The following is a 15,341-nucleotide window of genomic DNA, read 5'->3' as shown; positions in this document are numbered from 1 at the left end:
GAATAATGGAAAAACTGGATGGAATCTGAAATCTGTGTGCGCGCACATGCACACACACACAGAAACCTTCTTACAAAGCGTGACCTGTGCTCTGCCTGGCAGTGCTGAGAGCTAAGCTCCTGCCAGTCTTGGTGGAAGCATTTAAAAGTAAATATCTCAGGATTTTTCACCCAGAAAATATTCAGGTCATGCTCTTACAGGGCTGTACAGTTTTTTCCCTAGTGCATGTGTGATAGTTTTGGCTTAAGAAGTGCTCTGTGCAGGAGCAGGATCTATGGAGATAGGTCTGTGTGACTGGCAGGTGAGATGCTGTCAGTCAGAGTCTGACTTAGAGATTGTTCTTGACAAGTTAATTCCTGGGATCTGGACCTCAATAATGAGCCAAGAATTCACGAAGAAGAGGCTGGTGGGCTCTTTGACTGCTATGCTTTCAACATATGTCTAAAAAAAATCAATACAATTGAAATAAAATTGATACACATGAGATGCACCCATGTCTATCTCAACTGTATCTTCTTATCCAGTAACAGATATTGCCTCTCCTTAAAAGTTCTTACTCAAATTATTTTGCACCCAAACTCCTGGTAAATTCTCCTGTGTTGAGATACTAGGTGTTTGACGGGGGTGATAAAATAGAGGGAGAACTGCCGCTGTTTAGTGATACTTGAAGAAGGGGAGCCTGGATGTTAATGCATTTGTTTCTTCGGAAAGAACTGGCATTCCGTCTTCTGCATTTCCTGTGTTGGTGCTTCAGAAAAGAAGCTCTGGTTTCAGTGTGTTTACTGCAAAGCTCTCTTTTGACCTGAGATACCAAGTCCTTGACTTTAAATGATCTTTCATGTGTGTGCATGTTCTCAGACAGTTGAAGAAGAAGCTTTAATCAAAAATAACAACACGTGTAAAGACTTCCTTATCGAGGCCATGAAATATCATTTGCTTCCTCTGGATCAAAGGCAATTGATCAAGAATCCCAGAACGAAGCCAAGGACTCCTGTTAGCCTGCCAAAGGTAAGCTGAGTTCCCTTCCAAACAGAGGAGGGAAATGTCACTTCATGACACCTCTCACAGTATAACTGGTGGCGTTTTCTGTCTTTGAAAGGAGCTTATGTGCTTACCACAGTACTTTTACTAACTCCTAATTGTTTTCTTTTCAATTGCTCTGAGCCCATTAGAGGAAAGTCCGACAGCAGGATGTGTGCTGTATTTCCTATAAATTATGGCCAGTCCTCAATCCTTTTGTTGGGTGAGCAGCCCAGGGGAAGGAAGTGCTCGGAGAATGGGCCCTGTCGTTTTATAATTGGTGCTGCTTGGATACTAGGGGTTAATGGATGTGCAGCTATCATCTGCTGAGGCTGAGCAGGGCTGCAGACACAAGCAAAAATCGGCTGAGGTCAGATCTTAATACAGTCGATGAAGATAACAGGAGTTTACATCAGTATTGTTAAAGAGCAAAAGTCATTGATGTGGAAGGGGAGCGTGCCATCACCTGCTGGGGAAATCAGCTGGAAAAACGGATCTTTGTTGAATAATGCTACTCATAATTCTTTGAATCGCTTTACTCCCTCTTCTGGTATTGCCTATACCCACTGAGGATGTATAATTAAGTTTGATAAATGAGAAACCCACAGAGGAAGCAGTATCTCTGCTCCCAAGGACAAGGCTCTGCTCTCAAAACATTTTGTCAGCCCCAAGTGGTTTGGGGAGCGACTGTTGCTCCTGGAGCTATGGCCTGAGGACCAGTGACCCGCAGTGACAGCGGCTGCAGGCAGCTGCCTGGAGAGCTGCTGAGGTTTTTGCGGGTTCCTAGTGCTGTGGTGGAGCCCTGCTGGGGAGGATCACCATCGGTGCCTGTCATTTTTCTGTCTCCTTAATCAGAAGGCAGGAAAGCAGGAAACAACAGCAACCAGACATGTGAGCAGGAAGTCTGAAGCAAATTTCAATAAACTCAAAGCAGCTACTGAATAAATAATCCTTGTTACTCCCTGCGTTTGTCCCAGAGGCATGTGATGCTCTGGCCTCTGCTTTGTTAGTGAGGAGAAAATGACAACAGAAACTGTTTAACCCATGCCCCAGAGATAAATGCAGTTCATCATAATGTCTCTCCCCAGACTGTCACTGAAGTTATTAACAAGCTTTTCAGAGATTGTAAGATGTCAAAACCATACTCTGTTATTTTTCTAAGGACAAATAATAGGGAGCCTGTTCTGTGGCATGGTGTATGAGATCTGTGCTATGAGGGAGTGTTCAGATGTTCAGCTGCTGAAAGGTTTGTCAAGAAATTGCAGTTCTGTAGAGCATGTCAGTGTGTTGTGTATTCTACCTGCTCGCACTGAAGTGAAGTTGGTAGAAGATAGCTTTGGGGGTTTCATGAAGGGCCACGTAACCCTTCGTCAAGGACTAAAGAAGTTAAGGATGAAAAATGAACAGTGATCCGGTGACTGCAGAGGTTCTCAACATATTCTTTAGCATGACCTGAGTACAAACCCAAATTTTCTGTGGGTCTGTTCTCCCTTCTTTTTAACTGTAAAGAGATGGGAGAAGGTGCTGATCTTCCAGCAGTCCAGGTGCTGAGAGACTGAGCTCATCTGTTGGTCCTGCTGTGAAACCTCTCAAGTCTGCAATTGTTTGAAGTTCCGTAGCTTTCCATGGGAGACTGTTACACAATTAGTAGTTAGACTGCTAACTTGGACTGAATTTGCTTTCTAAGGTCGTGTTTTCATCTTTCTAGATCAAACAGTTCACTGTTTTCATACTCGTGCAATACTGCAGACAGTTGTCTGGCCCTGTGCTTTTAAGGCAGCTGTGGTGGGGGTTGAGCTCCATACCTGAGTGACCTCAAGTGTTGATCTTATCCCCTCAGCTACCGCAGGCGCCTTGCAGAGGCTAAAGCCAGTATCGTCTACTCTTTGACTATATTTGAAGCCCGCTTATCTCGCTTCCAGCTCCTCGGCCTTGTAAAAATCACATTGTCTTGGGCAGCGTTTGCTCCTTCTGTTCCCTGTGATAAGGGAACGAATCCTCCTTTTCCATAGCTGTGGAGGAGCAGAAGGAAACGTGTTCAGAACAAAGTACAGGTAGAGACATTTGTAAATGCTAGAGGTTCGGAAGCTGCCTGTGCATGTGCCTGTGGGCTGCCTTTGAGCTGAGAGCCCCTGGCTGCTGGTGGCAGGCAGGACAGATCTGGGAAGGACAACACACTGCACGTGGTCCACGTCTTCTTGTTTTCCCCCAGTGTCCGCTGATTTCTGTTGCTAGGAATGGGGATTGGGTCTAGGTGGGCTCTCAGACGGACCCAGCAGAGGATTTCTTATGCCCCTGAGATTTGCTGTTGATTACCTTCACGTAGATTTTTCTTTTCCCTAATGTGAAGAATTTAAGGCTTAATTACTAGATTAGCATCAACACACGTTGGAGCCAAAGGCCCTAATGAAGCTGACAAATCACTTCCTTCAGAAGTCCAGCATCCCTGGGTCTTAATAGTCCTGATTTCCCCAAGTGTCATCTTCCCTGCAGGTGGCAATACAGCTGTCAGGTTTTATTTGCTAAGTGGCATCGATTATTTTTAGCACCACCATGGAGATAATGACTAAAGAGTGGGCTGGTTGTGGAATTTACGCTGGAATCTTCTTCACTTAAAAATACTTGTGCAGTGAGCCTTACACGCACGGTGGTACAAAGCAATTCTGTGTTTTGGGGGGAAATAGGGCAGGTTGCCCACTCCAGAAACAGTGAGGAAGGGGTAATTGGGGCTGCCACACTTTGCATTAAAAGGTAGTTTTATTCCCCAAGAATAGAACTGACTTAAATAACCCTCTCTGCAGAGGCTTTTGGTGGCCTTGCAGTGTTTAGGTGGCAGCTGCTCTAGACCAGGTTGTGCTGATGGTTTCTTTTCAGAGAGCAGCTGCCTGGGCTGATGTCTGAGGTGTCCCAGCTCTCATCTTCCCTCTCCAGGTGATGATTGTGGTGGGCGGGCAAGCGCCCAAAGCCATTCGCAGTGTGGAGTGCTATGATTTTGAGGAGGAACGGTGGGATCAGGTCGCTGAGCTTCCTTCCCGGAGATGCAGAGCAGGTAATGGGAACTTACAGCCTTCTTCATTTTCCCAGTGCAGCTCTTCAGGGCTGGACAGTTGTGTTCTCAATCCCTTAGGAGTTGGACTTGATGATCCTTATGGGTCCCTTCCAACTTGGGATATTCTATGATTCTATGATTCCGCCTTCCTCTCTGTCCCCAGCCTCAAACAGCTCTTTGCCATTCCTTCTCCTCCGTCGTTATGCACGTGTCCTTCACATTCAGGTGGATATCCTGCTTTTATAGGGGTTGTTTCTGCCTGTCCCCTTGCTTCATCATCTCTTTCTCCTGGTTGTTCCTCTATCTGTTTCCCCTCCTCCTCCTGTTCCACTGGCCGTGGAAGCCCACAGGCATCCAGTTTTCCTTGCTGGTTTCCTAGTGAAAATCACAGGAGCTGAGTCAGGCCCTCGGTGTGCTTACAGGGTGATGGAGGCTGGATCTGTAAGCTGAGTGTTCATCTGAAGACGTGCGAGATGGATGTGAATGTGGACCACCATTTGGTATCCTCTCTGACTCACAAAAAACTTTCATTCAGATCTGAAATCCATCTGTGCCTTATGTTGCTGTGTGTTTATGTGCATTTCACTATCCTTATGACACATGTACTTTATCGTGCTCGGCTCCAGAGCTCCTAACCTGCAGAAAATGCTCAAGACTTGCACACGTTCTGCTCTTCCCTGCTGTCTTACACACCCTGGCAGACGTCTGATGATACTTGGTTCCTAACATGTTTGTAAAACCTCCATAAAATCCCTCTGCTCTTTTACCAGGTGTTGTATTTATGGCTGGCAATGTTTATGCTGTCGGGGGCTTTAATGGGTCGCTAAGGGTACGCACGGTCGATGTGTATGACGGCGTGAAGGACCAGTGGACCTCCATAGCCAGCATGCAGGAAAGACGAAGCACTTTAGGTGCGGCTGTGCTCAACGATCTCCTGTATGCAGTGGGCGGCTTTGATGGCAGCACAGGTAGGTGACTGAACAGAAACCAGGCAGTGCCTGATCCAAAACAATGTTTTCGGAGTCCCCAGCAAAGTTTGCAGAGCTTTAGTGAGGCTCCAGAGCAATTTCTCTATGGAGAATGAGCCAGAGACTGGGCATATTGTGTTATACCTAACCATATGCTCACTCTGACCCTTCAGTAATTGCAGAATGTCTCACCAAGGCTTTTTTCCTGTAGTGATACGGTTCTTTCAGTCTTGTTCTTTATGTGAACATTCTTACTCTGTTCTTAAAAGAGGGATTTTTCCCAGTTTTAGTTAAAATCTGTGTAACATGAATGAAATGCGAACAAGGCATTTTATGGGGTATGTGCGTCTGGGAGTTAGTTTGGCATAAATGGCATGTTTAGATTCACACCTCTGCTGTAGAGCTTTGCCACTTGGTTTAGCCTTAAACTGACTATCTCAGCTGGTGATGAGTACAATACAACAGGGTCTGGGGTAATTTTTAAACCTTTGTGTGGACATTTTATAATGCTTGAAAGAATGTGACTTTTGGGCTTGGAATCTGGACTCTGCTCCACTTTGGTGTCCCGGGACAGGGTCTATGTGATAACAATTTTTCCAGCTGCTGGAGAAGTGGCGTTAACATGCTGGCCCCAGCCCTAAAGGAAGGGGACTGCAAAATTGGGTTGTAGGAGTGTGGGGGGAATTACAGGCTGGGGAGGAGGTAGAAGGCAGATGAAAGTGCAACACCAATCTTTTTCTCTTCTCTTTTTTTTTAATTAGAAAACCTGTGTATCCCCTTTTTAACTAGGTCTGGCATCAGTTGAGGCCTATAGCTATAAAACCAATGAGTGGTTTTTTGTGGCTCCCATGAACACAAGAAGAAGCAGTGTTGGAGTTGGAGTTGTGGAGGGTAAGAAAATCAGCAGCCATTTCCATCAAGCAAATGTTACTGCGTCACATGGGGGCCTGAATGGTTAAGTGCAATAGGAAGCAACTGCAGGATCTGTTCTTTAAGTTGTCTTCAGTTGGTAAAGATTTATTATATATGACATAATCTTTGTAGCTTTTTCCATTCTTCTTATCTTGGTGAAAAATCGTGTGTAGCTTTCCAAGAACCTCAGGCCTGTATGAGACCAGCCCATGCCTTCTGTGCGTGCCATTAGGTGTGTGCTGGTTTCTTTGAATCTTATTCTTCCTGAGCTGCTGCTGGTTGATAAAAGCAAACTGTTATGCAGTGTACACTGTTGCCATCAGCAGACAGCGTGTGGATAAAGGCACCCATTGCAGAAAATCTGCTCAGCAAGAGAACAGGAGCATAGTTCATCCCACAGCCCCAAGCTGGTGGTTTGGCAGGAATACTAAAACCTGTGTTTATTGACATCAGGCTTTCAGGCATGCATGGCATAATTTAGTCGGGTTCGTAAATGACCAGGGACTGACGATAGCAAACGCTGATACTGTGGCAGCCTGGGAATGAGGTAGGCGAGGTGAGCGGGGAGGGCGCTTTGAGGATCGCAGCAGCAGCTGTTGGCACGTATGTGTCAGCACCCAGCTTGAGCGAGCTGGAACTGAGCAGCTTGGTTTGGATCCAGGAGAAGGAGCAATTTAGATAGGAACCTTTTGCTTCCTTTAGCAAAACCAGTTCTGAAGCAAACGAAACGTTTTGTTTGACCTTATCTTTAGCATGGCATAACAGTTTCCAATTAGTATGGTGTGGAGCAGGCAACAGCACAGGAGGAGCACAGTTGCAAACATCTGATGATCACAGCCCGAGGAGGCCGTGAGTGGAGCTGTGTACAAAGTTGGTAGGTGATAAAGGGAGACTAGGAGAGCGTATGAGTCAGGTCTGTGAACAAGGTTTTTGGTGTAGCATCAGTCTTGTTTCGTGTATGGTGTAGTCCCATGACATCTGATTATGCTCTTATATTCTCATGAGGTAGCTGTTGTCCAGGTTTCACTGAGTTGAGTTGCAGGGGGGATAAACATACCGTGCTGTGAAGGTCTCCTGGGATTTCTTCTGTCTTAAGATCACTTGGCACGAGTAAACAGGCTGGCCTCAGCTGTACTAGCAGCATTGGTTTGTTTTGGTTTGGCCCAGAATCTTCAAAATTGGGTCTAGGTTTCCATGGAGGTATTATATGAAGAAGCTTTTGTGTATTTATTGCTCATGTGATATTGTAATTAATGTACAGTATCGACCTTTGACAGCTCACCTTGCTATGTGGCACCTGAACAGGAGGAAACGCTTGATCAGCAGAACGTGCTTTGATATTACCTCTTCTCCAGGGCCAACAAGTCATTTGGAAAACCCTCCGGGCTTTTGGCTTCTAATTAAGCTGCTGTTGTGATGTTTCCTTGACTTAGTTGACAGCTTTTACAGCTCTCACAGGCCCGCCTGTCTGTGAGTCTACCTCAGATCCTTTCAGTAGGGTTTTCCCCAGACATGCCAGCAGGTTTGGGCAGGTCTCCCAGGGCCTCAGCCAGGATCTGTCCTCACTCGAGGCTGTCAGTCATAGCCGTAAAGCTAATAATGCCCATGTCTCTCTCTTCCAGGTAAGCTCTACGCCGTGGGTGGTTATGATGGAGCGTCCCGTCAGTGCCTTAGTACCGTAGAGCAGTACAACCCCGCCACGAATGAATGGACCTACGTAGCTGACATGAGCACTCGGCGCAGTGGTGCAGGTACTGGCTCCAAGATGTGTTCTTAAAAGTGGATAATCGCTGGGCTCTCCTCTGTTCATGGAAAGGAAGGAAAAGTATGCTTCAGTATTGCTGGGTTGGCAAGTGCAACCTGTTATCCACCCCCTTCCATGAGGAGAAGAGCCATAATTGCTTGGAAGCTCTCAGCAGCTCTGCTGACTTCGTTAAAATCTGCCAAATTGAAATTAATTTCTAGATTAATGAAATAATGTTCAGTGTTTCTAAGTAGCTTTTCTAACAGATGCATCTCACTTGTAAGCAGAGAGTTGTCTTTCCAAATTGCCAGCTGCAGGCTTAGCCAGGGACTGGAAAGTCAAGCTGCTCTGCCTTCTCTTTGCTGCCATTTGGGGGTTGTCAGGTGGATTTTCCTTCTGGATCTTCCCTGATTCTCCTGGTGCAGTACATCTGCACTGGCTGACCTGCAGACCAAGTCAAGGCAACAAAATTAAACTGAAATGGCCCCTGCTAAAACTTTTTTTTGTATCTTTGCTGGCTGGAAAAAAGGATTGGATTGTAGTCTTGATGCCTGTACTGAGATAGACTTCAGTGAGTTTTCTTTGCTTGAAACATTCTGCTCTGAGCACTGCTTTGTGAGCACAACTACGAGTGGCAAGGTTAGTGTTACAAATACTCTTCCTTGCCTGCCAAGTACTCTTCCTTGCCTGCCAAGTAGCCTTACAATTTGCTTTTCCCAAACTGAAAGGTGAGCACATCAAGGCCTGGTTGTGACCCAAGTGCACAGCACTTGCCCCTCCAGCAGGCACCGGGGAGGGGCTGATAATGACACCAAAAGCAATGATTTGAGCTGTCGTACAGCTCGGTGAAGGAAATCCGTGCTCGGAGCTCCCGGCATTGCCGTCCCCATGCTGACATCTAGCGGAGGAGAGGACGAGCGTCCCCAAATCCCGGCGGTGGCCCCAGTGCAGGCAGTGCTGGAGGGAATGGCAGCTCCCTCCCGGCAGGGATGACCACTCTGCCTGTGCCCCTGTCTCACTACACAGGGAGGCTTTTCAGGTGGAGAAGCCTTGGAGTGTTTACTTGATTAGATTAGCTTATGGACTTTTTAAAGTATTAAATTGTTGTTAAAAGCTGAATACAGTCAAATGCCAAGTGGCACAAAGAAGAAGCAAAAGAAGAGCAAAATATAAGAGCGAAAATAGAGCTGCTGGAAATGGCCATCAGACTAAAAGCAAGTTTGCCCCATGGCAGAAAATGTCAGGCAGGTGGAGATGAAGATTGCAGCTCTCTGGAAGGCAAAGGGAAGAGAGAGCAAGTCAGTCTAAAGAAACGAAATAAATGTGGAAGAACGTTGTGAGACTGAGATCTGAGAGGGGGCTCAGCCCTGGAAGACAGGGCATCTTCCAGGATTACTGCACAACCCTGCTGTACCTGCAGCTTGGCAGCTGAGTGGAGAGTTGTTTATGTGCTGGGTGATATTGAGGCACATGTAGTGTTTTGGAAATGCCTTGGAGAGGCTCAGGGAGTACCCTGTAGCAGATCCAGGGACTTGCAACCACTTCCTCTATATGCTGGGCTAACGCTGGGCTCTGTTTGGCAGGTGTTGGTGTTCTCAGCGGGCTGCTATACGCCACTGGGGGGCACGACGGTCCCCTAGTCAGGAAGAGCGTGGAAGTCTATGATCCAGGAACAAACACCTGGAAGCAAGTAGCAGACATGAATATGTGTAGAAGAAATGCAGGTAACCACAATAAACCTTTCTGCGGGGCTTAGCTGGAGTTGTCTGTGGTTTTTAATGTGACTATTGTGCTATAAGTAATCAATATTGCAAAAAAGTAATAAAAATGGAAGATGAGGTATCTGCTAGGGAATGAATCAAAACATGGCAGGCAATGTTGTGGGGGAGAAGTTAGCCCACGTCTAACTGTCTGCACTCTGCTTTGAGGTGTGTGTGCAGTGAATGGTTTCCTCTACGTGGTGGGAGGAGATGATGGTTCCTGCAACTTGGCCTCTGTGGAGTACTACAACCCCATCACGGACAAGTGGACGCTACTGCCAACCAGCATGAGCACGGGGAGGAGTTACGCAGGTAAACAGGCCGTGGGAGGCATGACTGTGGGGCCATTCATAAGCTTGAGGTCTGTGCCTCCTGAAGCTTAAATATTAAATTTGTGTGTGCTTTGTGTGGCATAGGTTTTGCAGCATGTTCTTAGCCACATTGCAACCCAGGAGTTGCTCCTATGATAACTGTGTGTCTGCCCCTTCTTAAAACAGGTGTGGCTGTAATTCACAAGCCATTGTGACACACAATGAAGCCAGTGCGAGGAGCAGAAGTGAAGTGGATCCAGCTAGGTGGTGTTGGGAACATGACTGAGCTCTGACTTGACCCATCTCATTGCTGTTACAGTCTTCGCATGACAAGTGATACGTTACAAACATCATCTGCTCTGCGGTGGAGTGCTTAGCAAAGTGAAGATCCCTCTGGGGACGTGTTCCATGCTAGACACGAGGTGTTGCTTGTTATATGTGGTGCAATCAACTGTTTTTCTCAATGGCTTGTGTCATGAGATAAAGACTGTGCTTTGAACTGCAGGCACTGAATTTCTTGTGTGAAACAAAACTGCTACGTTTGGGCATGTGAGTAAAAAATGAACACTTCTGGATTTCTTCACTACTGATGCTCCATTCACATTATTGGTTGAACTATTTGCTCACTGTGCCTGGAGGGTGGACTTTACTACTGACAGTGGAAACTTCGGAGTACCAACTGAGAAAAGCAGTCAGCAGAAACGGACTGGAACAGGGTGCTCTGGCTTGAGTGTGACGCTGTCTCAGTCATATGTTTGTATATGCCACTGGACTGCTGTATGTATCCCTGAAATACTTGTCGTATGGTGGAAATAAATACCATGTGATTTTTCTACTTGCCATGAATGATGTTTCCCGTACATGCTGGGACCTCCTGGGCTCTGCCTTCTCTGGGGCTGACGTCTCAGCAACTCCACCACACAAAACATCTCAACCCCAGAAAGTGTGCTGCTCTGACATGGTTTATTGCTCCTGTGAAACAAATACTGCTTGAATAGAAACTATTCCTTACCCCCGTGTTTCCCTAGTGTTGCCAGCTGTGCTGAAAGCCCCAGTTCTAACTCTGTCCAGCATTTCAATGCCATTTCATAATAGAGCATTTATGTGTCAAAAGAAATATCTTGCGGTGCCATTAATGTAGACGCCACATGCAATGAGAACCCTCTGCCTCCCAGGTACTAATTAATGAGCAAGGTAAAGTACCTGCAATGTCTTAATGCTTCCAGAGTATGGAGATCTCACTAATTGCTGTCATTGTAACTGGTATTTTAATCTTGCTTGTACTGAAGGTGTTCTGTTAGTACATAGATTTTGTAAGATTACTCAGAACAGAAAAATCTGGATCTAGCTATGTTGTAGTTGTCTTGTTTACATCCTGAATTCTTACAGTTTTCTGTCTGAGAGGATATTTGGCTTTCAAGTACCTTTGTTTGACTCCTTGTGAGCTCTGACATGCTTCTGTATACAGCAGTGGACTCCCAGAATATTCCCCAGCTAAAGGGAACTGATGAAGAAAACTGTTTTCTCTTTTTTTCCTTTTTTTCCTGCTTTCCCAGCTCACTTAACTTTGATTTATATTGCCTTTTGTGAGGGCTTATCTCACTCTTTCTCCCTGTAGACCAGCTGAGGCTTTCTGTCATGGGCATCTGGCCTGCAGAACCGTATCTGCCTGCGTTACTGTCGAGCTCCAGCACTTACCGCTGTTCTCCTGGTTTATTTCTCCATGGATCTCCTGTCAAAAACACTCGAGGCAACCTTCTGCACTAGAAAAGAAAAATACTTAAAAATTGATTTCAGAGGGATCTAAGGCTAAATCATCTTATGCAGCTTTAGTAGGGCTGTACATTAGTTCTGTAAATAAGAATGCTTTTAATGTTTGAGTTGACGTGGTCCTTGTAACATGGGTGCCTGCTCACTTTGGGGTAAGCGGCACTTGATTTTGTTGCTTCACATCCTACAGAGGGGAGCTGATCAGGAGGAGTGTTAGCTACCTGCTCCTCTTTGGATGCTCTTGTTTTTGCAAACAAAAGCAAACTGTCCAAAGGAATGGCAGTATTATTCTTGGGATCTACCCTTCCTCTGTATGTCAGGTCAGAGGTCTTGAAAATAATAATGAAAAATTAATCTTTCCTGTAATACCTTTTTAAGCCTCTTGCATTGGGTTCTATGATCTGCAGTGAAATGTGCCAAAATATTAGTATAACGTGCTGCTCTCTTATGGTGGTTGGTCGTACTGTAAAAGCTATTGAGGTTGGTAGAAATGTAACCAAGACGAGCTGGTGTCAGATCGGAGTCCTGAGGTGCATCTTTACGGTGATGTAAGCGAGATGATGCCGTGCTTGGGACTGATTGAAATTTGCTACCCCAAAAGCTGGTTAGCAGGTGTTTCCCTTTCCTGCAGCTTGTGGGAATGAGATAAAATGGGATAGGCAGAGCGTTTTGGTCTGAGTTAGCGTCTCTTATTTGACTGGGATAAGTATACCCTGATACACATTTCTTTATAAACCTTTCTTGCTTATAAGGGAAGCAGTTTTCGGTGTCTTTCTGCTATTGTAAAATGGCATTTAGTCACGCTGGTGGCCAAGACCTGTGGCTTGCTGGACAGGGCTAGAACTCAGCACTGGTCAGCTATCGCTGATGGTGATCCTGGCCGCGGCCATTCCTTCTCTACAGCAAACATGTTGCTTTCTTTTCCTTCTCAAATGTTGCAGTGTTATGCAAGTCAAGTGACCTCGTTTTCCAGCTATGCAATATGAACAACTGTAACACATGACGAACCAGCTGTATCCCCTCCCTGTGAGATGCTTTTTGAATTTGTCTGTCTTTGGTGTGTTGTTCCTTGTTTGTATCATTCGTTCTGAGCACCTGAGCCAGGTCCTTTAAAGATTGCCTCTTTCTAGGACTGAAAACGTAGCATTAGTGCTAACAAATTTTACTGTAAATATTTTTATAAGAATTTTAAATAATTTTTTGGATTGCTTTTTATGGTCATCAATGACGTTTATGTTAAATTCTGGATCTACTTCTTACACTCCTGTGCAGTTTTTGCTGGCCATGACGTAGGTGTGAATTTGTATGTTTTCTGCACAAGCAATTAAATGTTGTAAGCAGGGTCTGGGACTGCTCTTACGTTGATTCTGACATAGTAGAAGGACAGCATCGGGCTCAACATTATGAAATAAATTAAAATCCATTACCTCAGTCACCACTATGCTCTTAGATTATTAGCTTATTTCAAACCAATTTCAATAATTTATTTTTCTGCTGCTGTGTGTTTGCTTTCCGGGCAGCTTGGTGGCGAAGCTGTCTCTTGGTGGTTTCGTTTCTCATCTCTGTGTGAGCGCGGCGTTGCTTGAGGATGGAGGATGTGATGCACAACACAACGACACGGGTTGCCAAAAATACTGGAATTATTGCAGGTTTTGTAAAAGCTTTAAAACTGAATTCAGGCTGCTTCCTCCCAATGGTCCTTTTTGAGTTTGAAGGCTTTCTTCAGCACTGGTCTGGTGTTGGCTCTTTTTGGGGTCACCACGTGCTGCCCCCCCCCGCGGGATTGTGGCCTTGGGTTTCCACAAGGGGGCTTTGCTCTTCTGGTGAAAGCATCTCCAGGGATGTGCACCCACAGAACCCGACAGCACCACTTGTGGGTACGCGCTTGTGAAGAGGCTCACACGCGGCTGGTTTGCAAAACAGTCAAGCATATGTAAAGCAGGATATATTTGCCTCAAGCAATCTGTTGTTTAAACAAGTTTGAATCAAGTCCATCTTTTCCATTTGTGCCTAATAGATAAATTGGGGGTGATTAAAACCAATTTCCAGTTCATTCAGTTTTTCCAAATACTTTTTTTGTACAGATGTGTACAGCACTGTAATTACCATAAATATACTTGGCGGCATTTGCATGACAACACCACGAAAGCTTAATACTGTTCTCTTGTTTGCAATGTTTGGAGACAAAAATCCTTAATATCCAGTGATGTGTGATGCCTAATTCATCAAGCTAACATGATGGTTCCGCAGATAAATGCAGCTTGTTTTTAGCCTGTGGGATTCGTTGCTAATAAAATGTTGTACTGGAGCAGTTGCCCCCTTGGCTTGGCATTGTGCTCATAAATAACATCCATGTACCCATAATCAGTTGCTCAAAGCTACAGCATTTGGGAGGATGTTAGACATCGTAGTCTGGAAATGAATGAATTCATTTTTTTTCCCCTCTGCCTTTATCTTTATTTCTGGGTTTATAAATTTTCCTCTACAGTGACAATAAATAAATACGGAGAATTTTAACTTGTACATTTTATGTATTAAAAAAAAACAACACAAAACAAACTTTAAGAATAATAGAAGATTGTATAATTTACCTGGGTGTGAAATTCTTTGGTTTTGTAAAGCAGACTTTGTTGGTTCAACAGCTGACAGTATAACCAGTCAGTTGATGGTTGAAGCTCATTTTTTTTTAATAAAAGATTTGTTTGTGTGAAGGATGAAGGGTGTTGCAAAGCAATTCTCTTTGACAGCTGCCTTGTCCAGTGTGACGAACAATGCAGGGACTGGTCTTCACTGACGTATTTGCTTTATAACAAAATCACGTTGTAGTTCCCCGTACTTTAATTTGAATAAAAAACAGCCTAATGCAACTCCTCTGGGTCTGTTTTGATTTTGTCAGCTTCTGACAGCGAGGGACATTCTCATCACTCTACAGGGCTTTTTTTCCTCTTTAATTCCATACAGTTCCAAACCCTGGGTTTAGTTTGTCCTTGTGTGTAGGATGTGGATACTCTCCTGCACTCCAAATGCTGGAGGAACAAGAGATGGGGCTGTGCGGCATGGGGCGACTCACCAGAGTTGGGCTTCCCAGGCCATCACTGAAATTCCTCAAAATAGCTGAGCTTCTGGGATGAGCGCTTGCAAAAAGGGTGAGAGAAAACTTGAGAACCTCCACATTTACCCCCATAGACTTATTTCCTAACACATTTCCCACGCTACTGGAAAGACCAACACATTTAACAGGTAGCACAACTCAGTTTGACTTATGCTATGTCTCACTGAGCTCGCTGGTTTTCCAGCAATGCCCCTCGTGCCTCCTCTGTTAGTAGCGATGTATGACACTGGATTTACCACGTGGGATCCTGAAATTTAATTGCCTGATGAACGTGGGTAACATCATATTGTGGGTTGCTCCATGCAGCTGGGGGACTTTGCAAATACTCCTGATTTTATTTCAAAATGACTTGTTCCCCACACAGCCAGCCCCTTTTTATCCACGGGTGGATGGGTGCTGTGTGATGGCAAAGAATAATTGCAATTAAAAAAAACCCTTCATCTGTTGGAGGCTTCTGGAAAAAAAAAAGTATATAGGAAGCACAGGACTGCTACTGAAATGTTGCCATGAGCTACCCGGGGCTCCCAGAGCATCCCGCGGTTGCTCCGTGATTAACACTCTCACTTTGGGTAACGTTATGCTGCTCTATAAACAAGCACAAAAATCACTTAACTACTTAGTGACACGAAATATTCTAAGAAATTTGCCAAAGTGATTAATGCTAATGTTCTTGTTCAGCAAATTGAATGAGATTT

The 15,341-nt window shown here is 45.0% G+C and overlaps 1 protein-coding gene across 3 annotated transcripts in view; it reads left to right on the top strand.

Moving 5' to 3' along the window:
• KLHL3 (kelch like family member 3) overlaps nt 1–10,598 on the top strand; it is a 41,418-nt gene extending 30,820 nt beyond the window's left edge. For 2 of the 3 annotated variants that reach the window (XM_083798340.1, XM_083798341.1), the window contains exons 8-15: nt 859–1,008; nt 3,952–4,069; nt 4,840–5,037; nt 5,827–5,928; nt 7,572–7,700; nt 9,277–9,417; nt 9,622–9,765; nt 9,951–10,598. In XM_083798340.1, the coding sequence (XP_083654466.1) occupies nt 859–1,008; nt 3,952–4,069; nt 4,840–5,037; nt 5,827–5,928; nt 7,572–7,700; nt 9,277–9,417; nt 9,622–9,765; nt 9,951–9,979 (1,011 nt within the window). In that variant the 3' untranslated portion in view covers nt 9,980–10,598. The remainder of the gene's footprint in view (nt 1–858; nt 1,009–3,951; nt 4,070–4,839; nt 5,038–5,826; nt 5,929–7,571; nt 7,701–9,276; nt 9,418–9,621; nt 9,766–9,950) is intronic. The other variant, XM_083798339.1, reaches the window with a different exon arrangement.
• Nucleotides 10,599–15,341: the final 4,743 nt, after the last annotated feature.

This window comes from Anser anser (genome assembly GCF_964211835.1).
Source record: "Anser anser genome assembly, chromosome: 14".
NCBI classification, from domain to species: domain Eukaryota; kingdom Metazoa; phylum Chordata; class Aves; order Anseriformes; family Anatidae; genus Anser; species Anser anser.
Note: the sequence above shows the minus strand (reverse complement) of the source record. Positions and strands in the feature narration are given on the sequence as shown.